Source organism: Paroedura picta, chromosome 1 (assembly GCF_049243985.1).
Source record: "Paroedura picta isolate Pp20150507F chromosome 1, Ppicta_v3.0, whole genome shotgun sequence".
Lineage (NCBI taxonomy): Eukaryota > Metazoa > Chordata > Lepidosauria > Squamata > Gekkonidae > Paroedura > Paroedura picta.
Genome location: NC_135369.1, coordinates 78,825,344 through 78,852,327, shown reverse-complemented (window position 1 = coordinate 78,852,327; position 26,984 = coordinate 78,825,344). Strand labels below are relative to the sequence as shown.

Below are 26,984 nucleotides of genomic sequence, written 5' to 3'. Positions count from 1 at the left end.
ATTATATTTTATTTACTGTCTTTTGTATTAATAACTCGTATTGCATCCTATATTTCTATCTTTATGAAAATTTAAAAAATTGTATATAAAAAAACAATGTCCTTTCCAGCTCCTGCTATCTAAGACAATACAAAATGGAGATATCATAGATACTAGGGATAGAATGTAAGTCATACTCTCTACTTTAGGAAGTTGTGACAAAGAACAGTTGTTCCAGTTTTCATTGATAAGTACTTTAGACAATGAAAGAGAAAAGTCCAAGAACCATACAAGAAGGTTTTGACTCTTTCTCTAGCAATGGTGCATTTACATGAGATGGAACCGTGCAATTGTCTCATTGTGAGTTTAAAATGCAACAAACTCTACTGATACAGTTCAACATGCCTCTATTTGTGCTCTGCTCCATACACAAGCACATACAAAGGTCTTTTGGGAGCAGGGCAAATGTAGAAATGAAAGCAAGTAATCACTTGTTGAAACATCCACAAGAAGGTTCAACAACTGCATCTAAAGTTTCCAATAAATGGACCTCACTTCCTGGCTATGTCAGGCATACAAAACTGGCAAGAAAGCCTCTCCTAGGAAACTGAAAAGCTTAAGACTGTTATCAAGGGCTTGGATATTCACAGCTGCTGAGATTACTAAGCTACAAACAAATGGGAGGCCTAAGGTCTGCTTATGCATTTAATAGAGCCAGTACTTTAATTACCACAAAGCACTTGGAGCTAAGATAATTATTATGGACTATTCTCAGCAGTTAATAATGACCAATTCTGCAGATATTCTTCTAGTGTTGAATGCAACTGACTGGCTCCTCCCTGAATTACCTAAACTTTCCGATTTTATATTATTAATTTTTTTCAGCACTGTTAGTTGACATTGCAGTTTGATTATGACCTTGCTCTTGAGGTAGACTTATATCTTCAGAAGCGGTAGAGGCTCTGTCTATCAAGCGGTAGAGGCTCTGTCTACAATGGTTATTCATCAACTGTCATGAATGTTATGCTATAAAGTTGTCTCTTACATCTCTGCTTCACTAATGGCAGTGCTGTCCTCTGATACAAGGAGAGCCTCCTGTTGAATCAAAGAAGAGCAGTCTCCTGCATCGATGGGAAGTGCCTTACTCAAGAGGAGAGCATTACAGAATATTGTTGTGGGATCCAGCTCAGACTACAGGGGAGGTACAAGAAATGCAAAGTTATAGGTTAAAAAATATGCAGCCCTCTTAAAATATCTTGTGGAACTGTTATATCATCATCGTGGGGAGTTAAGAAAGGATTTATTTATTTATGCAATCCCACCTTCCTGCAAATAAACCCCTCCCTCCCATGGTGGAACCTTTCCATGCTCGTTGCATCATTGGGATGAAAAAATCCAGGGTGGACCAAGTTCACCACGGTAAAAGTCCCCCATCTGGACACAGGAAGTGGTGGAGCATGGTGTTCTGCTACAATGCACCAGTAGCAGCGCTGCTAGTGCGGAATCAGCCAAGAAAAGACATTCCACAAGCAATGTGCCACTACTGAAAAATCCCTGTCTCTGGTTGCTGCCTGCCTCACCTTTGGAGGCCAAGTCCACAGAGAGCAGGACTTGTGACATGGATCTAAACTAGAAGGCTACACTGTATGGGAGGTAAAGGTCCTTCTACTACCCTGCCCCCAAACCATTTAGGTAAGAACCAGCACTTTGAATTGTGCCCCAAAACAAAGGACAACCAGTGCAGATCTTTTTGGCACTGAGGTGATATGATCCCTGTATCCCTCCTCGACAATACTCTGGCCGCTGCGTTTTAAACAATCTAAATCCAGTACTTCTTATTGAACAAGCCCAATCAATGATACCTCCATATTTACAGTGTCTAGAGGTAAAAGAGCTAGACACTGAGAGCCAGTGTGGTGTAGTGGTTAAGAGCGGTGGACTCTAATCTGAAGAACTGGGATTTGTTCCCTACTATTCCACATGAAACCTGCAGGGCCAGTCATAGTTTCTCTCAGAACTCTCTCAGCCTCACCTGTCTCACATGAGGACTGTTGTGGGGAGAGGGAGGGAAGGCAATTGTAAGCTGCTTTGAGACTCTTTGAGAAGGATCAACTTTTTAAATAAAAAGTGAAATACTAAGAGAAGGTGCCCGTGCATAATTTATATTTGGAGCACAAAATATATGAAGCGATACTCAACTGTTATCTTTAAAGAAAGCTTTTTTCTTCCACATTTCCACATACCAACAACCCTACTATAGCTAGACGTTTTGCACTTATCCCATCTTGCTTTTTCTGCAAATGAACCTGCAGAACAACAAATCATAATACCGTCTAAAGAAATTCAATCTTCAGCGTTTAATATTTGTATTTAAGCAGCATCTAGAGCAATATAAGCATATTATTGAGCTAATCTATCATGTGAGCTGTGTTTCAACTAAGCAGCTGAACCAGAAAAAATGCCAGCTATGTATTTCTCACTGTTCTAATGACCTCCATGTAATTGAGTCATATCTCAAGAAGTCTGATGCTTCTACCAAAATATTTACATAGCCAAATGGATGTATCTCATTCTAAATACCTCTGAAACTCCACCATGCTTTGTTTCTCATTTAGACCATGGCTCATTTTCACAGTACTCTCCATACATTACTTCCCATGTTAATTAGCTCAGTACATTGTGAAAACTCAGCCCATTCACCTTTCTCCTCCTAATAGATAAGTGGCCTTTGATTCACACTATCATACTATGGGAGCTGAACCATTAGATTAATTTCATCAGGATGCATAAGCCATTATCATGCCCATATATGGTGAATAAAAATAAAATACATAAAACAATGCAGAGTGAAATTTATTTGGACCTGACAGACATATACTGGAATTTGGAACTGCTATCTATGCAAACATTCGCGGCCTGGGCCCTGCTTACCAGAGGGTCTGCTTGTCTCCTTATGCCCCCTGCAGAGCCTTCCACTCTGTGGGTTTGAATCTGTTGGTTGTTTCTGGTCCCTGGCAGGCATACCTAATCTTCACCAGGACCAGGACCCAATCTGCTGAAATGAGTTCCCAGAAGAGCTGAGGGCCCTGGCAGATCTATCACAGTTCTACAGGGCCTGTGGAACAGTGATAGGGCCTGAAAGATGGAGCTCTTCAGCCAGGCATTTGGTTGAGGCCGGGCTAGGAAGATCGGATCCCTCCATGTATCATTAATTAATTCATTAATTCAGTCACTGGATTTATAGCCCGCCGCTCTTGAAAATGTTCATCCTAAACTGAAGGCACATGTATTTTTAGAAGTTCTGGTTGGTCACTCTTTCAGTATAGTCAACCTGCCAAAATGATTTTCAAGTTATCACACAAAAAGAAGTACTTGGTATCTTTATAAATTGGTTTCAGTGTGCAGGAATGGAAACAACTTGGGGAAAATGTCACCTCAAAACTAATCCCAATGAGTCTAAACAAATACACTTAGAAGGCCTGATCCTGAAGATGAAACTCAAATACTTTGGCCACCTCATGAGAAGGAAGGACTCCCTGGAGAAGAGCCTAATGCTGGGAGCGATCGAGGGCAAAAGAAGAAGGGGACGACAGAGAATGACGTGGCTGGATGGAGTCACTGAAGCAGTAGGTGCAAACTTAAATGGACTCCGGGGAATGGTAGAGGACAGGAAGGCCTGGAGGATCATTGTCCATGGGGTCGCAATGGGTCGGACACGACTTCGCACCTAACAACAACAACAACAACAACAAAATACTTCTACAGTAGTATCTTACATCTCTTCAATAAGCAATAAAATACAGAAAAATACCTGATGTTTGTTGGAGATGTGGTCAGGGACAAGGAGGTTTATTATATGTGTTTTGGACATATCCAAACTACAATCTATTTTGACAAATAATGATTTAGTTTATCAATGATATGTTACATGGTAATATACCAAAGATAATTCTAGTAGGATATATAAATGGATAATACGTCAGTGCGAACTCTGCTAACTGCTCCTAAAATCAAGTCTCATGGCACCTTAAAAAGTAACACAATTTATTCCAGAATAAGCTTTTGTAACTCTATTTCATCATATGGTTCATGCCTTGGAATCACTGAAAGTATGAGAACTGCTGCAATTTTTGCATCTATTTCTACCCACAGAATTCTATATAACATGGGACTGTTTCTATGTAATGGGCAAAACAAACAAACAGAATACCATAAGCATGTTGCTTATGGCCAAATTTTCTTCCTTCCTCTAAGAACCTCTTTCATGTCACCTACTGTCTGTTCTTGAACCGGAGATTCCAGAGATTGAACCTCAGACCTTCTGCATACAAACCAGATACTTTCCCACTGAGTTCCAGACACTTATGCAGAATATACCTAGATCCTGGCCAGCAAACTGAAATAATAGCAAAATGCATTCATATGAGACAAAACTGCCTGCTTAAAACATGTACCAAAAGATGTATATGGCTTCCTAGACTTCTGGTTTTGTGTGTAATGAGATTCTGTTTCTTTTAAATGGTTAAAAGAATAGACCCTCAGGAGAATGTTGTATTCCAGTCTTGCGTCAGCAGTTCAATATATTGAGCATGCCAAATTAGCATGCCATACTAACACCAGATTTCCTTTCAAGTAGTCTGTAAATCTGAATTTCTGGCAGATTTCATTGAGCTCACATTTATTTACATGACCTATGATTTATTTCCTGAATCCCTTTGGCAACACAGCCCACTCCAACTTATTCATGTTCATTGTGTGACCAACGCCCTTGGAGAATGCAGCATTACAACAATCAGGAGAGGTAAGCTACATTTGGGACTGATGTCTGAATCTCATTTGTCAAGGTTTGCTCTTCATGAGGATTTGGACTGTGATCAAGATAAATCTTACAAGTGAAAGGAGATGAAGCAGAAGGGGCATGCTGACAATTGAATCTTGAAATTAGAAATGACTCCTGGGCTTTCTGTGTCATTCATACCTTTTCTGCACAGGGAATAAGGCCTTGGCCAGTGCTCATCTGGCAGTGGGGCTAATCTCTGTTTCCGCATGAAGTTGGTGCTGGCCGGGGCTTGTTGGCCTGTTCAGGCCCTCTGTTGCTCTGTGGCAAGGGAACATGGACATTTCCTTTTCTGCCCTGGATACCTACAGGGCCTATGCAGGGCCAAGCTTCTGTGGCAGGGAAGAACCAGGCCTTCCAGGCCTGGCTCCTTCACTGACCTGGCCTGACTACAGTGTCCCAGAAAGGACACAAAAATGCCCTAGGCGGCTCCATGGTGCTGTACGGCACCACCAAGCCACCTGGGGCATTTTTTGTTTGTTCCTAAACAAAAACAAACAAACAAAACCCACCCCTGCTGCCTCCCCCTACTGCAAGTCCTGGCATACAATTCAGAATCCAGGCATTTTCAGCATGTGTGGGGTGCTGAGGGACTTGTGAGCTAGAGTTCTGGACTGAGCATTTCTACTGAATGCTTTTGCACATGCTTGGTCAGATCTTGCACTCCCCTCTATGTGGGGAGGGAAAATTTCTCCCTCCCCCCCCATCCCCATTTTTCTTCCCAGAATCCTGCAGAAAGCGCCAGGCTTCCTTCCTTTTTAAAACAGTAATAGCTCTTGTTGTGCTTGCATGGGAGGAGGGGAGGGACAGAGGGGAGAGAGAAGGAAAGACTGGCAGTGAAAGAGGGAGATGGCAGAGGGTGGTGGTGACTTTCCCCATTTTTTTTTACAGTTGCTGATAACACAGAAGTCCATTCCGCACAAGTTCAATATTACAGGAGTGTAGCAAATTGTAATCGCTACTAATATGCAGTTATGCACGACGTCGTACACAATCTGCCATACTCCTGAAACAGTCCCGCTAAAAGCGATTCGTTGAAGCGCTTCTAGGTAAATCCCAAAAAGTGGATTCACCCTCCGAAAAGCACTACTCTCTTGCAAGCATTCTGCAACACTAGCGAAAAAGACCTGCGTGTTAACATTGTTGCGGTTTCAGCAAAGTCCCTCCCCCTGGCTGTCTCCTCTGAACTTCCGGCGAAGCGATCGCCATTTTTTTTTCTCAGAGCGAGCGAAGAGCAACGAACCGGCGAGTCTTCATTCACCCAGCGAGGCTTCTCTGGCTGCAGTCCCTCCACAGAGCTGCTTTAAAGCTTGCCTCAAGTCACCAGGCACAACACAGCCCCGTTTGCAAGTTCCCTTTATTTTCGGCCGAAAATCGCACCCGTGCATGGGGGGGATTTTTTTTTCACTTGGGGGAGCGTGGCAATGAAGAATCGGCAGCTCACACGCCAGCTGCCAGCTAGATGGGTCTATACCAGGGGTAGTCAAACTGTAGCCCTCCAGATGTCCATGGACTACAATTACCAGGAGCCCCTGCCAGCGAATGTTGGCAGGGGCTCCTGGGAATTGTAGTCCATGGACATCTGGAGGGCCGCAGTTTGACTACCCCTGGTCTATACGTTAGGAGGAAGCAAGGAAGCAAGGAATCAAGGCATATTTGTTGCAACGTGTGTTTTTCTTTTTTTTTTAAACCTGTTCTTAAAGGCAAAGGGGCTTTTCCGGAGCATGGTAACAACCGCCCATTGGCTGCTCGCTTGATTGACGGCCAGGGGTGGGACAAAGCACGGAAAAAATCGCTTCCTTTCTAGCGATTTTTGCCGAGACCGGAAACCTGTGGGAAATGATTGAAACGCTACTGGATCCCACTACAAAGGCAGGTATGCGTTACGCCGAATTCCACTATTTAAAATTCCGCTTTTGCTTTCCGAAACCAATTTGCCACATTGGACCTTGTGCGGAATGGGCCAGAGAATTCACTACAAGGCTACGACTATACTAGTCAGTTTCAAAAATGGTTTGGCCACTTTCAGGATTAAAAAATAATCTTTCCCTGATTCATTTGTGTTTCCTTTCATTCAAGGAGCAGAACCACAAGAATTTAAACTGAAGGCACTTGTTTGATGCTACTCCACATCTGTAGTAGCGCAACTTTGTAAATTTTTAAATACCTTTGGACAGTCCCCTCCACCCCCACTCCAACGTTACAGGTGATATTCTAACCCCATGTAAGAAAAACTTCAATTTTGGGTTGTAGTTACAGAATAACTATACCAAAGAAAAAAGAATGATGTGTAAGGCAGGCACAGAATCCAAAGTCAAACTTAAAGGCCTGACTACTCAGATTCTCTGCAGTAAGCTGCGTGTGTGTGCACTAGGCCAATATGATTTAATGTGCTACAGCAGCTTTCTCATTTTTATAAATAGTCTTCATACACATATTCGGGCCTTTCTAGAGAGTCATCTTCTCCAGGATGGGCAGCACAGATGTCACACAATCACCCAAATTATGTCACCTCAGCAAGCTCTCTTATTCTTGCTGTTTTCTAGCAATCGGACTGTAGTTGCTAGGAAACAGTGTTCCTTAGTCCCAGCAAGTGCTATTAGCAGGCCTGTTTTGTGTGTGTGTGGGGGGGGGGGAGGTGGGTGTGCCAGTACCATAGGCAGCTACTAGAGGAGGCCTAGCATTCCTTGCCTCTGGAACAGAATACTGCTTTAGAAAAGCACATACATTGAATAAATAAGCAAAACAAGAAAGAACTCTTGGCTGTTTAAGATTTTGCTGCAAAATAATGCGGTTGGTTTATGGACTGTCTTTATTCAAAATGTTAGCCATCTTTTTAATGCCATCAGTAATTACAGTGCACGTAAAGATCCTCATATGTTGGATGTAAGCCTTCTTCCTAAATCAATGAACTTTACATACCACAATTTATAAAACTGACAACAGATGCCATAAATGAAGGACACCATAGGAGGAATAATTGAGGCTGCACAAAGCACTGTACTTAACTGTGTAGGTTTTTCTTGCTCCATTTATAGGAACAATCCTCAACTTCTAGGCAAAAATGGGTGAAGCTAGAGCTGCATTACACTCCCCAATGAATGTAAGCATAATTTTGTTTTTTCTTCACAGGAAGCTGTACTAATTTCACAGCACATGAGAGGGATGGTGAACTGGGCTGCCAGACATCACAGAAATGCTTCACATGTGTGGTTATGATATTCATTATCACAAATAGGAAGAACAGATACTTAAGAGGTGGATTTCTAAAATGAAGAGGATGACTTACACATTCTATGCAATATGATACCATAATTTTCTCTATGAGGGTAATTGCTGGGAAAGCTAAGCATTTAATGACCTATTTGAAGACAAAACAAAGTATTTCTTTACTGGCAAAGAATCTGCAATTTCCTCACTTAATTCTATTTACTACATAAATTTATAGTGGGTTCAAAGACCATAGAAATCTTGTTTTAATGGAAGGGCTTGAAGGAATACTCCTCATCTGAAATTATAAACAAGATATGAAAACTTTTCCATTTAACAATCTCAAGATATTTTTAAAAAAACAACACAAAGTGACATTTCTATAAAACTTTAGCCAGATATTTTAAGAATGTTTTTCTTACTAATGGAGATGCTAGTAAATCTGTTGTTTTCATGCATGTGATTATCATTATAATATTTGTTGTTTTTGCTTACATTTTACTTAAATTCAGCAGCCAGCTCTTCAGGTAGGCGGCTTGACATTTTGCACATCCTTGCAAATGATGATCTTATTTTCCATGGGCAAAACTTGGGTTGCAGAGAAAGGGTGTGCTCTAGACTAGTGATCCCCAACCTGTGGGCCGTGGACCACATGTGGTCCTTCGACTAATTGGAGGTGGGCCCCGAAGGCCGCCTTCTCCCCTCCGGCCCTTTACTCCATCCCCCCAGCCCTTTACAACACACTTCATTGTTGTGGCGTGTCTGTATCTTATTTTGAAGGGATGTTTAAACATTACCATAGCGATCAGAGAGAGTTAGGGCAGTGGTTGAGAGTAGAGGAGTAAACTACCCCCCCACCGGGCCTCAGTAAAAGGCACTGAGTGGTCCCCGGTGATAGAAAGGTTGGGGACCACTGCTCTAGACCCTTTAGGAAATCTGAAGGTAAATTTAATTTAGGAAATCTGAAGGTAAATTTAAGAAATCAGAGACTAGCCAAATGACTTTGATTATAAATAACAAAGGTGAGATAATTTGGCATTCTTTTGGAAAATAATGCCATATTAGGAGGAATTGTTCTAATGCTAACCAGAGAAAAGCCTTTCCCAAATAAGGAGGGGCAACAGCAGCAAAAAAGCTCTGGTAAAAGTTCAGCGGCCAATAAAGAAATGTTTTATATTATCAATTGGAGACACCAAAATGTTATATGGTTTATAGATTCTGGGACCACAGTGCTCTTTGTGTGCTCACAAAGATTTATATGAAACATTATATGAACAAAAGAAATGGAAATTAAGTGCTGCAGATGAACACCTTGTATGGGCTAAAGGTGTGGGCAGTGAGACAATAAAATGCAAAGTTCCAGGTGGTGAAATCTCAAAGGTACCTCATTACAACATGCCTTTATGCCAAAGCTAGTGAATAATCATACTTCTGTAAGAGCACTGGCAAAGAAACAAATGATAGCATCTTTTGGGAAGAGATGTTTTATTAGATTAAAAATAATAATTAACTGTAGCTGGGATTTGTATTCTCTTGAAACCTATATGCAGAAAGTAACCCTTGCAAAACAATGCAGTCACAATGCAGCACCGGTGATGGGGAAATAAGAACAATTATGTAATTAATCAGAATTTAACTAAAGGAATTCTTATGAGCAAAAGTGTTGCTGAAGAAAAGTGTGTGTACAGTATATGAGAACAAAGGGGATGAGCAGCATGGCACAAGCCAAATGAAGCAACTCCTAGAGCCGATACACAAAGATATTTGTAGACCAATGAAAAGCCACCCCCAGTGGGAATAGATATGTGCTTATCTTTACTGATGACTACTCAAGATACACTGTGACCTACCTAATTAAAGAGAAGTGTCAAGTGCTAAAAAAATGTAAAGTGTACATGGCTATCATCAGTAAAAGATTTCAAAGAAAACCACTAACAATCTGCACTGATAATGGAGGGGAATACATGGGACATGAGATGAAGAGTTATTTGACTGACCAATGAACATAGCATATGCTTACCATCACATACACTCCAGAGCAGAATAGTGTAGCAGAAAGGAAAAACTTATCTCTAAATGAAATGTCTAGATATATGTTCCTTCAGGCAGAGCTACCTGACAATTACTGGGGAGAAGCAATCAACAGTGCTACTTACCTACAAAACACATTACATATTAAAGGTGCAAGGAGTACACTATTTGAACTGTGATATAGTCACAACCCCATCTTGAATCATCTAAAAGTGTTTGGATCAAAGGTTTATAGTTATATTCCTTAAGAAAAGTGGACCAAGATGGAGCAGAAGAAAGCATTCTTGTTGGACATACACTGAGATGCAAAGCATACAGTAATTGTTCCACCTATGTACATTGTTCAAATTCATTGAACTTGGAAATGGTACACAAAGGTTGGAAGTGGTTCATATTAGTAATACATTATAGTTGGAAATGACCCATACCTTCCCTGAGTGGTCTGAATAGTCTTGCTTTCTTCTGACTATATTTAGTAACACAAGCAATACAGTTTTCTTTCACAGGGCATTTTAAGGAAAGTAAAATCATCTGGAGATGTGCTTTTAAATCTCTGTGAGTTTTACTGTTAATGGAGTGTTATGCTTTATGCCCCTGCAACTTGCTTTTGCATTCTCTTAAGATCAAGAAAATGAAATGGAACAAAAATACTTTAAGTAAATATACAAATCTGTACTCTGCAATGTAAACCCACGCATCTTGGATTGGATGAAGACTAAATTTTTCGTTAATGGAAGGGCTGAAATAACTTCTGTGAGATACCTGATTTGCCTCTCATGGTATTCCCATTAGTTCTCTGTTCCCCTGGAGGATCATTTTGGGAAGGTCAGTATGCTGCAGTGGAAAGGGGAGATGCCAGAATGTTCTAATCCATTGAGAAAAGTGTCTGGCATGAGCAGAAAATTTAGTTTGGAAACTTTTCTTTGTTTCCTCTGCCCTTCTGTTGTTTGCAGCTTTGAGTAGAAATCTTTCATCCAAGTGAACATAGTACTTCATCTGGCCAAGTCAGCTCTACTTATGCTTTGTTAACACAAGAACCTTTTTTTATTTTGGGTGCAGCAATCCAATATGACTACTCCTTTGGCATTTATTTTTTGTTCATTTTGTGGAAAGTGCAATGTTTCAAAGTTGTACAATGCTAAATAAACTGCAGTACTCCCATGCTAACTCATTTCAAGAAAATGAATTACAGACACTCCTCAAACTTTATTATACCTTAATACACCTTGCACTCATGACTGCCTTGAAAAATATTTTACAGAATTGCCTTCAATTATACAAGTAAACTACTAAAACAGTATTAGAAGCGAAGGAACATGAATTCATGTATACAGGGTCTCAGAAAACAGCTGTGATAGAAATTGTCGCATATTTGAATTTACTTATGAGACTATCCTGGCAAACAGATGGGGAAGAAATGGAGATAGTGACAGGTTTTATTTTCCTGGGCTCCAAGATCACTGCAGATGGGGAAATTAAAAGACGCTTGCTCCTCAGAAGAAAAGCTATGGCAAATCTAGACAGCATCATAAAAAGCAGAGACATCACCCTGCCAACAAAAGTGCATTTAGACAAGGCTATGGTATTCCCAGTTGCAATGTATGGCTGTGAAAGTTGGACCATAAGGAAGGCCGAGTGTCAAAGAATTGAGGCTTTTGAACTCTGGTGCTGGAGAAGACTCTTGCGAGTCCCTTGGACTGCAAGGCGAACAAACCGGTCAGTCCTACAGGAGATCAGCCCTGATTGCTCCTTAGAAGGCCAGATACTGAAGATGAAACTCAAATACTTTGGCCACCTCATGAGAAGGAAGGACTCCCTGGAGAAGAGCCTAATGCTGGGAGTGATCGAGGGCAAAAGAAGAAGGGGACGAAAGAATGAGGTGGCTGGATGGAGTCACTGAAGCAGTAGGTGCAAACTTAAATGGACTCCTGGGAATGGTAGAGGACAGGAAGGCCGGTCCTCTACAACAATAACAACATGAGACTATAGTGGATAGTAATGATAGGTTTCATTCCAGTCTGTCTGAAAAGAGATACATACTGCAAGCTGGAGGACTAAAATATATTTTATTTATTTATTTATTATATTTATATTTTAAATCTGTAGAGAAGAGTTTATCCAACGTATTGCACATATATAAAATAACTGACAACTTTATAAAATTTGTAACTTACTAAGTAACAGTCTGTAGAGAAATCTCAGTAATTGAACTGACAACTCAGTAGATGTATGCAAAGGACAAACCGTGATGAGTATGAAATTGGGTTTTGGCTGCATTAGATAGTCTGATAGCATTTTAAAAAGCAGAGAGTTGTAATAAAATTCAACCTTGAGAAGACACAGGTTATAATTTTCACTAGGAAATGCTACAGGTTGTCATTATATTTTGACTGAGCTCATCCAGTTTATAGGAATATATTTAGACAGGTAATTAGAGAATTTCCTTAATTACTATGAAAAAGTAAAGAGTTCTTGAGAATGTACTGGAGGCTCTCAACTGAAGGACAGTATAGCATGTATGGCCCTTAATTTTAGCTTGATGAAAGGATATCATAAAAATTTTACTAAATATTTTGCAGTGAGTTTAGATCTAGAGGGAATTTATCAGTAGACAAAATTATTTTTCCTGATTATAAGAGAAGGAAAGCAACAAGGAATGTCATGAGACTCTATAGCAGGCTTCTCAACTTTTTACCATTGAGAAACCTTTGAAACATTTTTCAGGCTTCAATAAACCCCTGAAATGGCTCGACTGTGTTGGGAAACATAGTCCACCTGGGGACCTTTCCCTTCCCATCCCCTCCAGGCATATAATTGGCCATTTTGGGAGGAGTGGGACGGGTCAGTTAAAAACCCTGGTTGAGAAAGCCTGCTCTATAGAGTTTTGCAAGAAAAAACTAGGTAGTTTATTTTTCATTAATGAAACTGAGAATTACCTACTTGTATTATCATTTTCCTCTACCCCAGCCTTTCTCAACTTTTATACCATTGAGAAACCCCTGAAACATTCTTCAGGCTTCAAGAAACCCCAGAAGCTATGTGACCATGCAGAAAATGGTTGGGAAATATAGTTGTGCATACATCCACACAGGGCCCCTTCTCTTCCCACCCCTTACAGGCCTATCATTTGCCATTCTCGGAGTGAAGGGTGAGTCAAACTTTCAAAAAAACTGGTAGTAACAATTAACCTGTTAACTAAGAATCCCAAAAGTTGGTCAGTTCAGTTTCTGGGGAGGGGTTTAAAAGGCCCGGTGAATGTTGTTGGAACAGTTGATCTCAACCAAATGCCTGATGGATATGGTCATATCTCACATTAAATGTTTAACAATTTTTTAAAACTCCCAACCATTCTGGAAACCCTTCCAGTGCTGTCAAGAAACTCCAGGATTTCATGAAACCCAGGTTGAGAAAGCCTGCTCTACCCCAATCTTGGGCAGATTTATGACAAAGTCTTATTGGATCTAATGAATCCATCTTCTTTAAATATGAGCACTTGGTCAGGTAAAACCCTAGACTCTCCATTTGCAAACTTCCAAATCAATCAATGGATTCTGTTTTTGGTGGAATTTAGTTAGAATCAATTATCGTGAATAAATTGGCCAATACCGGTGCCCACCATTCTGCATTTCTTTTAATTAGGTCCGGGGGGACTAAGTCAAATCCACATGCCCTACCCGGCCGCAATGTACCTATCAAATTTTGGATCTCAGAAAGTTGAACAGTAGGCCATAGGGGAAGATTATCCAGACTTCCTGAGTTTACTTGGCATGTTTCAGAGATGTCCAGAGCCGCATAAAGTTCTTGATAGTGTTTTTCAATCAATCAATGGATTCTGGTTTTGGTGGAATTTAGTTAGAATCTCTCCAAAAATCTTTTGTGCTCAACATTAAAAGCTATCATTTTACCTGGATGTATTGCTCTCAAAAGTGTGTATGAACTCTCCACAACCAAGAGCATTCTCAGAACTAAAATACAGCACTGTATATGTATTATATAGCTGGTGCCGCTGCATAAGTCTGAACCATTTCCCCATTTATTAATTTATTTAATTTATGGGATTTATATTCCACCCTACCTTTGGGAAGTTGGGGCATATCTCTGAACTGCTATGCTAGCTTTTGCCTTAAAAAAATCTTGTCATTAACACTTTCCATTCCAATGGTGAATTCAGAGGTGACTCTACAAGCAGAACATTTCCCATTATTGAAAGTCTGGGAGTCAATGTACACAAAGGATTCTCTGTTTCTTAAAACCTGCATTTGGAGTTGCACATAAGCCCAGCATTTTTCAGTCTTTCTACCCTTATCCCCCAACATATTATAAACTGTAGTCTGAGAGAGAATGCCTCACTTTTCACTACCAAAAGGAGTCCCAAAGCAGCTTACAAGCACTGTTCCCTTCCTCTCCCGACAATAGAAACCATGTGAGGTAGGTGGGGCTAAGAAAGCTTTAACAGCACTGTTCATCAGGAACAGTCCTGAGAGAACTGTGACTAGCCCAAGTCACCCAGCTGGCCACATGTGGAATCAAACTCCATATTCGAGACTGCTGCTCTTAAGCACTATAGCGTAGTAGCACTTCTTTTCCTTCTCTTCCCTGGCAGCCATAGCCTCTACACCACACTGTCTTTCATGGAGTGACTGCTGTCGATCAGTAGTAAGGATCTGGGCCTGGGTGAGTCCCATGCAAGATGCTTAGCAGCAAGTTACCCTGTGGTTGCTGCTGACCCTGGACCTGATGAATCATCCGCAAAAGAACAAAACACCCCTGGAAAGGGCCCTAAGAAGCTAGCTAAGGCTGTAAGGCTGGCAATACTGTTGTGCTAACCTAACAATGGCCCCTACAGGCATTAATTTGTTAAAACTACCAACACTCTTTCTATAGTAGAAATGTCTGTTTTGTCTGTCTGTGGCTCCAGTCTCCAGATGTAAATATTCACTGAAGGGGCCACATTGAGATTTAGATGTACATAGTGTTGTAGTCTGGTTTTAATACTACACATGCCCCTAGAAGAACATCTGGAGCAGCACTCACTGAAGTGCAAAGAGTTGCTAGTGAAATTAAAGAATGAAAAAATGCAGATATATTCCAAACATATATTAAAGTACCTTGAATACATTCATAGGCTTTTCTGCACATGTCCACAGACTTCTACATTTTGAGACCCTTTATTATCCTAAATTGTGTCATTTCCTCTGATTTTTCTTTTATGCTTTTCTTTCCCCCAAACTTTCAGTGGATCAGAAAGCAAAGCTGTGCCTTCTTGAAGTATCACAGCACCAGCAACAAACAGCAACACTGCAAGTCCTGGCACACCATCCACCGCTACCCAGAGCCTGGATTACCAACCTACCTTGCTATGTGTGCGGCACATAAGACAATCGCATTCAAAACAATATTGACGCTTCAGCTGTTGCTGACGTTCAGTGCTGGGCATCATGGAGTCAATATAGCTGATGGTGAGCTGTACACAACCAACCAGAGAAGAGAGTTACATTTTGACAAAGGGACTATATTATACATATTAACTATACGTACTATTATATATTATAGTTAGAAACAACTATAAGGTGTTTTTAATTTTACAAGGGATTCTTCATATAATGATCAATGAATAACAAAATAATTCAGGCTTAGCACCTTATTAGGGCTCTTACTCCAAGTGATACCAAGACAACATGGTATAATTCTGAGTATGCTCATATCAAGGCAATATGAGAAATCTTCCCCACAGTGAAGGATCTGAATTGTCATCTTTTGGGGCAGGAAACAGTGGAGGAAGCCAACATAACTCTTTTGAGCTTCCACTTGAGGAAACAGTGAATTCCCTCCTAGGGGACGGGGGATCTGGTTCTAACAACATTCCCAAAGCGTTCAGCAAATAGGGAGGTTTTTGTGGCATGCTTGTAATTTCGCGGAGCATTAAGATGTCCATTGAGCCATTTTCCCTGGGTGTGGAAAGGGTCTTGGGCAAGCTATGAGCTGTCAGTCTCGCCTATCTCACAGGATTGTTACAAGGATAAAATGGGGAGAAATGAACCATGTATGCTATACTGAATTCTTTAGGGGAAGGCAACCACAAGAAAATATTTACAGTTAATGCATTCAGCAATAGTTCATTTAAGTGAACCAGAGGTACCTTTGTTACCCAATATGTCCATCTAAAGGTTTTGCCCAGTAAAAGGCACATAAATGTCTCATAGAATTCAGTATTGTGCACTGGACAATCATAAAAGATTTTTGCCCTACTCAGTCAATGCTCATTTTAAGTTGAAGCAATGATTATAAAAGGCAATAGTGATCAGGTGCACGGAAAAAAGGGGAGGAAAGTATTCCAGGTACATGACTTCAAACATATGAATTCTAACACATTGGTTTGTTCAGAAACCTGGGATGAATCCAGCCAGGAAGAGTCCCTGTTAACCACACAAAAGGTCATTGTGGGGATCACTGATCTTCACGGCCAGTTTCCAATCTTCCATTCTTGAGCAGGTGGTTGCTTCTCAGCTCCAGGGGCTCTTCCAAGAGATTCCAATGAGACTGAAGAGATTGATTTCAAATTAATTTCCATCTGACTTCAGAGTGAGATTTGGAATACAGATTGCTTTGACTGATGACCTCTACCACGAACTAGACTGCTAGTTCTGCTGGGGGATACCATGTTGCGGAGGTTCGAGTCCTATGGGGGGGAAGCCTCAGAGGTAGTAATGGGGGATTTCTACTGTGCCTCGTGACCCCTGGCCTGTGGGTTTCTGCAGGATTCAATTTCATCCCCCATATTAATCTATTTCTATGTGAAGCTGCTGGGAGAAGGCATCAGGTTTCTTTTGACATACCAGAACCCTGATATAATTGAACCAGTTGCAAAGTTTTTATATCTTGCCATGAGAAATCATGAATGTATTATGTCTTACTGTATAGCATCATCTTTGCCTTTGCTTTTACTAGAAGTGGATCCTTTTGCACTTTCCCTCCTTATATTGTACTTTTATATGCTATTAAACCCCATCACTATTAGGGCTTAGGGCTTTTTTAAAACCCCATCACTAGTCCAGAGGGACAGACCAGAATGAATGGGATGAAATTAATTCAAAAGAAATTCCATCTAAACATCTGGAAGAAGTTCCTGACAGATAGAGCAGTTTCTCAGTGGAACAGGCTTCCTCGAGAGGTAGTTGGTTTTCCATCTTTGGAAATTTTTAAACAGAGGCTAGATAGCCATCTGACGGAGAGGCTGATGCTGTGAAGGCAAAGAGGTGGCAGGTTACAGTAGATGAGCGATTGGGATGTGAGTGTTCTGCATAGTGCAGGGGGTTGGATTAGATAGCCCATGAGGTCCCTTCCAACTCTATTATTCTATGATTCTATGATAAAGGCTTGTTGTTGTTGTTGTTGGTTGGGCTGCAATGAGAGAACAAAGATGGCAGCAAAGGCGGTAGCAGCAGTGTTACTGCTCTGCTTTCACATTAGCATTTTTATTCTAAAAAGAAATGACTGGAAACTTCCCAAACCTCCAATAACTGGAGGGGTAAGGTGGGAGCCATTGGGAGCCGTTATGGGGGAAAAACAGGACTTAATTCCAGCTCAGTTCCTTGTTTTGATTTAGTTTCTGGAGGCAGAGCTCAGACCTTCAGGAGGGGTAGATCAGAACCAGGAGGTTGCCCGGGATCAACGGGCTCGCATGAGAGACTGGGCAGAGCTCGGAGTTTGGAGCTGAGGCGTGGAGGAGCCAAGCCCCAGCCCAGCCCTAATCCCTACTAGTGATGGGGTTTCCTCCTGACCCCTCCTCCAGACACAAAAAACATCAGCACTACCACCTGCTGCTCAAAGAACATCAGAGAGTTATAGTCCTCTACATCGGGTGGAGAACTACACCCTACATAACTTGCTGGTCCTCCGGGATTCCTGGGAGGCCTGGTGGACAAGAGAGGAGTCATGACAGTGGATAGTTGGGAAGCGGAAGTCCAGAGTGAACGCTCTGATTTTTTTTGAGGGGTGGTCCTGGCCTATGTCTGAGGGAAAGCAGGGATAACAGTGGAGGGGGGAACCCCTGCTATACCCAGCAAGACAGCTACTGCCAGACCTCTGGGACTTCAGACCGCTTTGTTTCAATTATTAGGACACAATTAAAAATGCTTTTATTTAGAACTGTGTTTGGTTTACTAGCAGTCCTGAGTTGTGATTTAAAATTTTTCTTTTATGTTTTTAATATATTCTAGAGGCAAAGCCCGTTGTATCCAAGAATACAACGGGTGCTAGAGCTTGGCAGTGGGAAGAGGAAGGGGAGGAGTTGTCCAGTCTGTAAGGGCATGGGGTTGAATGTGTGTGTTGTGTGGGAGGTTGTGGTGGTGTGGTGGCAAATGAGGGCATGGGTGTGGAGATATGGGTGTCAAGAACCTGTGCTGTGGAATGTTCGTTGATTGTTTGAGAAGACTGACCTTTGTGAATTGTGGCATAGTGGTTACAGATGAGCTTTCCAGAGTCATGTCTTAAGATATGTGAAGGGAAAATCAGACTGGAGATTCTTCTTAGAGGAAGATTACATGGCAACCAATTCCCCCCAGTTCTGCATCATTTCCCTTCTTGTGTAAATTAGGCCGCAGACACTGAAATGCCCCTCTGCCCTAATACACATGGGGTAGTCACAGTACACAGGTGTCTACCCTGTTTTTTCTTTTCCATTTTTCACTGTTGATAAAATGTTATGTGCCCACATGCTTCTTTCATGGTTCCTCCTTAGAAGAAGAACAGATTTTTGTACTCTGTTGTTTACTACCCAAAGGAATCTCAAAGCGGTTTACAAACACCTTTTCCATTATGTTATGTGGGGCTGTGAGAGGTCTGAGAGAACTGGGAATGGGCCGCAGTGACCCAGCAGGCTTCAGATGTCTCAAAACATTTTCCAATCATCTTCCCTTCCTCTCCCCATAGCAGACTCCCCATGAGGGAGGTGGGGTAGAGAGCCTCACAGGGAAGCTGGCAACCCTAAGAGGAAGACTCTCTGTGCACATCAGTCTTGACCTTAATAAGTTTTTTTATACTGTTTATTTTTTTATATTGTTTACTTTTTATTTGCCAGGCCAAGGTTGGAAAAAGTCAAGTCAGTTCCCATGTGTCTCCAGCCATTTACTTGTTCACTATTTACAGTTTCAGGCTGTAAATATTTATTTAGATCTTCCTGCACTTTCCAGACTCACAGGACTGATGCTGGTCTGCCTGTCTGTGCCCCAGAATACAAACAGTTGCTGGTAAGGGCTGGCCATAGCCCATAGCCCAGGAGGGACACACCTGCACCACTCCCTCCCAACTGCAGGCAAAAATGGCTCCTTTGAAGGCTGGACTCTGAGGCATTGTACGATTTTGAAGTCCCACCTCCAAACCTCCAGGAATATTTCCAACCCAGGGGTAGCCAACCTCTAGGTGGGGCCTGGAGAGCTCCTGGAATTACAGCTCACCTGCAGAGTATAAAGATCAGTTCCCCAGGCAGAAAGGGCTACTTTGGACAGGGTTGTAGTAGAGAAGAAACATTTAAGGCCTCCCACACAGGTTGTTGTTGAATTGAAAGACCTGAAGCCTACTGCACAGGGTTGTTGTGCAGGTGAAACAGGAGACAAAAGAACAAGTTTTGTCTGCAGAATAATTCTGTGCAGTAGGCATCAAATCTGCAGAGAGTTGCAAAGAAGAAAGACACATGGCTTGGCTGTGTCTAACCCCCAGCCAGAGCAGTATTTTAAGTGAGAAGGGGCTTTTCTGTGGCCTCCCTGTCAGCCAACTGTTTGGCAGAAGAGGAAAGTCCCCCCCCCTCCCTCAAAAGGAAGGCCCTCAGGCTCCCCTGCGTTGCTCTTGGAAAGGCCTCCCTCCCCTCAGCCAGGGCCTGTCAGAGGCTCCTTCACAGCCTCCTGCCAGCTCTGTCAGGGTTCTGAGGCCATTTGCAGTTGGACATGACAGTTAGGACAGCCTTGGGGCGAAAAGGGCTGGCACAGCCTGTCCAAGCCTCTGTTCTCATCACCCTTGGCAGCCCTGCTGACCTCCTCTCCCTGCGGTGGTCAGGAGCAGACTGGCAGCCATGTCTCCAGATTGCCCTGGAACTGATTGGCCCCTCCGCTTGTCAGTCTGGGGCCAAGGGGCCAATCCGGGAGTTTTGATCACGGACACAGCCCACCCCAACACCTCTTACTGTTTTATTAAACGGGAATAGATTATATATTTAATGTCGCAACCTGCCTTGAACTCTGTAAGAAAGAGAGGAAACTAATACATGTTCTAAATAAATAAAAGACACATTCAGATGGGTAGCCTGAATAAAGCTTTGACAATTTGTTAGTCTTTAAGATGTCATGAGATTCAAATAAAAAACATGTGAGGAGCTGTAGTAAGGAGGGGAGTGGGGCAAGATTGAATGTAAAATCTGGTTGGATCCACCCAACTGTACAGTTCCATATCACTGTTTCCATTTAATATCTTGAGAAATCTCAATACACCCCCAATCACTGTAAAACATTATTCATACTGAAGTTGATAAAGGAAAGCTTGCTTTTAGAAAATGCAATCCTCCAATCTCTATTTGAGTTTCATTTTTTTTTAAAGCAATAACATTCTTCTTGTTAGAGAAGGTTAATAAAAGGTTGTTGGATGTGAACTTATTGTGCTAGACTGTCAACTCTGATAACTCAAGATGAGTATTAATTTAAAGATATGAAATGTGACAAGCATTGCCTAATAGGTTTTAATTCAGTACAGTGAAGTTTGAAATACCTGTGGTCCTCCAGTTATTATGTGAGTAGCATAAATGGAACAGGAAGATTGATAAAGAGCATTGAATTAGATAGCCACCTCAAGGGACCATCAAAAAGTAGTTCTAGGAGAACCAACTGTGAAAGGTAATTTAAGCACAAATAGACTGCTCAGAGACAGGCTAATTCAGAGTTACTGGAAGCAGTCTTTAGAGTGAACTCAAACTAGTAAATGGGGGGGGACTAAAAATGTAGCAGTTTCTCTCTGAATGAATCACAGTAGTCTCCAGGCAAGCTATTTTAGTCTTCTCAATATTATACTTTTTCTCTTTTTAAAATGCATAAAGAGTTAAACCACTAGGAGTTTGAAACCGCAAAAATCCACAAAAATTGAACAGCAAACTGTCACCATAGGAAAGACAAAGGTATTATAATTGCCTTTGAGTGACTGTGAGCAAATTTGAGACTCGTGTCGCTTCATAATTAGAAACAGACCGGCTGTCAAATAACCACAGCTGATTTTTGTATTTTGGTTTCCCTGTTCCTATGATTAGACGTGGTTATGATCTCAAATCAGCCACGAATACTTCTGCTTCACTACATCAGGAGAGGAGAAGAGTTTGTTTCCCTGCTCCTGCCTTTAACTGTAGCTTTGCGACTGCCAGGAAATTCTCAATAACGTAACTTCAGATGGCACAACACGACAGCACCATGTTCAAAAGACAGAAAATAGTATATTGTTAAATTTACAGATGACACCAAATTGGCAGGAGTAGCGAACACCCCAGAAGACAGAGAGTTCAATGAGATCTGAATATGCTGGGAAAGTGGGCAAATGAGAACAAGGTGCATTTCAATAAGGATAAGTGCAGACTTCTACATCTGGGTCACAAAAATGAGAAGTGTGCATACTGGAAGGGAGATACACTTCTGGATAGCAATGTGTGAATGAGAACTTGGGGTACTTGTGGACTATAAGCAGACAGTGTGATGTGGCAGTAAAGAAGACAAATGTAGTTTTGGGCTATATCAACAGGGGCATCACATCAAAATAGCAAAAGGTCATAGTCCCGCTGTATACCACACTGGTCAGACTGCACCTGGAGTACTGTGTGTAGTTCTGGAGGCCTCAACTGAAACAGGATGTGGACAAAATTGAGGGTTCAAAAGGCAGTGACGAGGATGATCCAGGGTTTAGGGACCAAGCCCTACAAGGAAAGACTGAGGGACTTGGGAATGTTCAGCCTGGAAAAGAGGAGGTTGAAAGGGGATATGATTGCTCTCTTTAAGTATTTGAAAGGTTGTCAGTTAGAGGAGGGCAGTGAGTGGTTCCTATTAGCAGTAGACGATAGGACCTGCAGTAATGGATTTAAACTAGTGATCCCCAACTTGTGGGCTGCGGACCACATGTGGTCCGTCGACTAATTGGAGGTGGGCCGCGAAGGACGCCTTCTCCCCCCCGGCCCTTTACTTCATCCACGATCCCGCAGGCACACATTTGCAAGCTCAGAGCTCTGTGCCTGCGCTCACTGGCATGCCAACGGTTGTGCCTCCTTCCCCCGCCCCAACCACCCCGCCTTCCTGAGCAGAAGCGCCGCCTCGGCTTCTCCCCCCCCCGGGGGGAGAACTTAGGAGCACTTAGGAGCGCTCACTTGATTGCCAACGGCAATCCCCCCCCCCCCCCCCACACACACACACACAATTGTCAAGCATTGAGTGGTCCCCGGTGATAAAAAGGTTGGGGACCACTGGTTTAAACTAAATGTAGAGCAGTATTGGCGAGATATTAGGGGGAAAAATTCACAGTCAGAGTAGTTCAGCAGTGGAATCATCTGCCTAAGGAAGTACTGAGCCTTTTGTCCCCCTCCCTAGAGGGGACAAAAAATGCCCTGGTTGGCTTTGCCACGCTTTGCCACTCTCTGGGACAGACCAGGGCATTGTTTTTTATTCTGCAGGAATTTTTTATTCCATGCAGTCCCACCTTCCTGCAAAATAACATACACACCCATGTGGCAGAACCATTCAACTGCTGCTGTGTTTCCCGGAGCACATTTCAGAGCAGATCCAGCCCTGAAATACATCCCCCATGGGGACACAGAATGCTGTGGACCATACAGCTCTGCAGCAATGCACTGAGGGTGGGTTGGCCTGGTGTGGCTGCCACCATGCAGAATGGGCCTAAAAGTGATTAACTCCTAGTCCCCCCTTCATGGCTCATGTTAGTACAGGTGATGGTCTAGCATTAAGACTTCTGGGAATGGGGTGCACTGATAGTAAGAATGACTATTTGCTTTTTGCAGTAATTGATCTCAAAACCTCATCTGTTCTATTTATTGCTTATGTTTCCTCAAAATCGCTTCCTTCTGTTCACCTACAAGGTGAACAGTTGGATCTTAGCCTAGCACAGCATGTGGCTGCTTTGCCAAGGCAAGGTTGGGTAACCTTGCTCCCAGACATTGACAACAGAAGAGGTGGTGATGGGCATAGCTTGCGTCCTCTGGGACCTGTGCCACTTCTGGCTATTTTGAACTGGGCCTGAAATACCAACCATCTGTTGGGTCTCACCTTGCTGCCAACAATGACAGCACTTGAGAAAAGGTAATACACATGCCCGATTCTGTCAGTACTGTGGGTTGGTTCCCAGATGAGCCCTGGAGGTATTCACAGCTTGGTTTGCTTCCAGCTAGTGAAGGGGCAAGAGGTGACAGTCATGGCTCTTTAATCTGCACTGCTGCCAGTTGAGTCTGAGTCGAACCCCTGTGGGGCTGTCTGTTGAGCAGCAATCCTCTACATCAGTGGTCCCCAACCTTTTTATCACCAGGGACCAATCAATGCTTGACAATTTTACTGAGGCCCGGGGGGGGGGTAGTCTTTTGCCAAGGGACGTTGCTGCTGCTGCGTGAGCCCCTGCTCCACTTGCTTTCCCACTGGCGCCCCTGACTTCCCACCGCCTGCTGGGGGGCGCTGCCAGCAGCAGCTGTGCAGTGCCATGCCAAGGCGGAGCCCCAGCCATGGCAGCTGCTGGAGAGCAGCAAATGTGAGCCAGCGGCATACTGGCAGGGCAGCCCGAGGCAGCAGCCGGGGAGGAAGACGAGGAGGAGCCGCGGCCTGATACCGACTGATCTACGGACCGCTACTGGTCCCCGGACTGGGGTTGGGGACCACTGCTCTACATGATACACATGGACACCATTTTGTCAATCACTGACTTTCCTGGTGCCAGCTTGTTTCTTCCCTAAAACAAAGAGCCATTCAGAAGAGCCCAGGAGGTATAATCTTTGGGTGTTCAGATCTCCCAACCTTTTTGTAATTGTCTCCCCAGGAGCCATTTTGTTACTGATCTTAACTCCCGTGGGACCCATTTTGTGGTGGTACTTATAACCTTTCCTCAAAATTTCAAAACTGATAGTGGTTGCATAATACACTGGAAACTATGTTGGTTTATAATTGCTGAAAATGAAATGAACCCCTAAGAGGTTTTTTGTACTTTACTAAGACATAAAGAACAAACTTTTTATTCTGAAATCTAACTGCTGCAGCAATGAAATACTTCTTCATTAATTCATTTAAATTGCTTCATTGTGGAATAGCCAATTACACCAACTGAAAATCTGCTACAACTTTTAATAAGGAAAGCAGTAAAGCATTACTGTAAAAAACAACTGCCCAATCTATGCCAGCAGCCCCTGTGATTCAATATGCTCTCAGAGCATTCCTATTGCAATTTTTGCCTCAATAAAAGCCATATTGAAGTCAGTGCAAATTAATGGCAGAAGTCTTCAAACCTATCATAATTGTAATCTATTGATCCTTACAGTACAATGTGTAAAGTGAGTTAATGGTCAAGATAAACTCCTTACAGTCAGAAGGAGAAACAAGACCAGAAAAACAAGTGAGGCAAGAAATATTACAGCAAAAGTAATTGCAGTTATGTGTATATTTGAGTGAGATCCAGTATTAGATAAGGAGGCTGTCCTATTCTCGAATCTAGCATTAAATTTCCCTTCACTGATTGCAGCTGGGGGAAGGACTGTATTCTATATCCCCAGTTTTGAAAAGAAAATGGTGTCAAGAATTTTTCTGATAAAACACACAAATCACTTTGAAAGGGCATCTCTCCAAGTCATTTTTAATACTACCAACAAGGAAACAACTCCTGCCTTGTTACATTCTTTGCCAATGAAAGCTTTACTGCTTCAGCATGGTCTCAGTCTGACAAATGCTTATTGTTGCAATGATTTAGTGAATGCTGCATTCCACCCAGAAGTATCATAAGTGTTTTTATCAGGGTAAAGGCACTCAAATACAAACAAAATGAAGTGCCTAAAGGAGGAACAGAGGGAGAAGAATTAATCAAAACTGCTGATGATTTATGAGAGGTAATGATTATGGGACCCAGACAGTGTGAAGAAAGGATTCCCTTTATCATCTTCTTCCTGATAGCTGTGTGATAGGAAGTAGCATCAATATGTCACCAAAGTGTTAAAGCTGGTGGCCCTGAAGTCTGGAAGTTATTTAAGGAGATGCAGCTGCTGTAGATGTCTGTGACGGAAGGAAGAACAAGTTAATTACCCTACCTCTTCACCTATCTGAATCTCCCGGACTGAGTGAAGGTAGAGCTGTGGACCCTCAAAGACAATCACACAGTTTGGATCGCAACTGTTGTTCAGCAAAGACATGCTGGAAAAGGGAAAAAACAGTCTTGATTAAGAATAACAATTATCTGTCACAAGCAAAGATGACATTTTAACGTTCTTCCCCTACTCACTTCTACAACTGGGCTTGAATCAAATTGCTTCAATAACCATCTAGCCATGTGAGAATTAATTTAAGTTCCTCTAATTCCCCCCCCCCCCTGAGATGGGAATACATGGGGATGCTTGACAAAGGCCCATTATGCACGGAGGGGAAGGTCTGCATTCGGGGTAGAATGGCATCGCCTAAAATCACCGATAATGTATGGCGCCGGCTGCAACTGGCCGCAGATTTGGTGCATGCTGCCGAAAAAGCTGCGTTAGCGAAATGCAGAAGAAAGCGGAGCTTCTGGGCGACCAGGGCGCAATCAGAAGTGGCGCAGGGTCACTGCGTGCATAATCGGTTACTCTGGGTTTTGCCGCCGTTGCGTCCCGTCCCGTGCGTAAGCTGTTTGCTTCGTGTCTTCCCCCTCTTGTTTTCCATGTGACCCAAAATCACCATTTCGGCAGCCATGCATAATGGGCCAAATAGGTATGAGGTACTTTGTTCACTCCAAGAAAAGCAAACTTTCCTTAAAAGAGTTTCTTTATTAGAGCAGAACAAGCTGCTACATGTAAGGCATAGTTAGAACTAACATACAGATTACAAGTGGACACATATAGGGTTTGGGGGGGTTGATACCATATCAAGGAAGACACAACTTCTTGATAGCAACTATGGGTGAGAAATGGATGGGAAGAAGGGAGACCAACCGGACCTGGGAGTGGGGAAGGAGGTAAGGAATGTTAGGGCATCTGGCGTGCTTGGAAAGCTACAAAGGGAATTCATCCTTGGGTGTCAGCTAGGCCTGGCCATGGTGCAGTATTAAATCAGAACAGAACTACAGAAGAACTACAGACTACTAAATCATGACAGAAGTACATGGGAGGCACCCTGTTTATGTATTCTTTCCATATGTTGGAAGACCATAGAGCTTATGGCCGTATGTGCAAAATTGTTTACTTTCTTTTTAAAGAATGCCACCGTGTTACATGTTCTTGCAAGTTGTACCTGCTATTTCAGCAGCCTAGGGTGAAAAGTAGTAGATATTCATTGCTTGTGAATTAAAGAATATCCACAGTACCTGGGATAAAGGCCAACACCAACATCCTGCACCTCTCCATTACTTATGCTGAAGCAGTTACAGGTCACCTGTGAAAACAAGGTTCAAATCCGGAATAATTTTAAAACTTCATATCCAAGTGAAAGAAATCCTCAAAATAGAAAGCATTTATGTATAACAAGACAAAGCGCCCAACAGATTGATTATAAACTGGGACAGGGAAATCTCTTTTCCTTGAACTACAAGTCTTCTATAAGCTCTTAAGAGTAACTTCAGCAAGCTCATTTCCCCATTTCTCTTTGCCTCAACATTCTGAGAATAAAAATGTTCAATCCTCAAAAAGTCACTGGGGGGGGGGTAATAAAAATAACAAATTAATCATTTTCAGCATACGTAA

General features: G+C 42.4%; 1 protein-coding gene across 3 annotated transcripts in view; it reads right to left on the bottom strand.

Moving 5' to 3' along the window:
• Positions 1-26,984, bottom strand: part of SMYD3 (SET and MYND domain containing 3) — a 440,651-nt gene that overhangs the window by 64,275 nt on the left and 349,392 nt on the right. For all 3 annotated transcript variants that reach the window (XM_077344317.1, XM_077344327.1, XM_077344318.1), the window contains 3 exons: positions 26,609-26,676; positions 25,368-25,470; positions 15,411-15,521 (listed from right to left, as the gene is read on the bottom strand). In XM_077344317.1, coding sequence (XP_077200432.1) covers positions 15,411-15,521; positions 25,368-25,470; positions 26,609-26,676 — 282 coding nt within the window. The remainder of the gene's footprint in view (positions 1-15,410; positions 15,522-25,367; positions 25,471-26,608; positions 26,677-26,984) is intronic.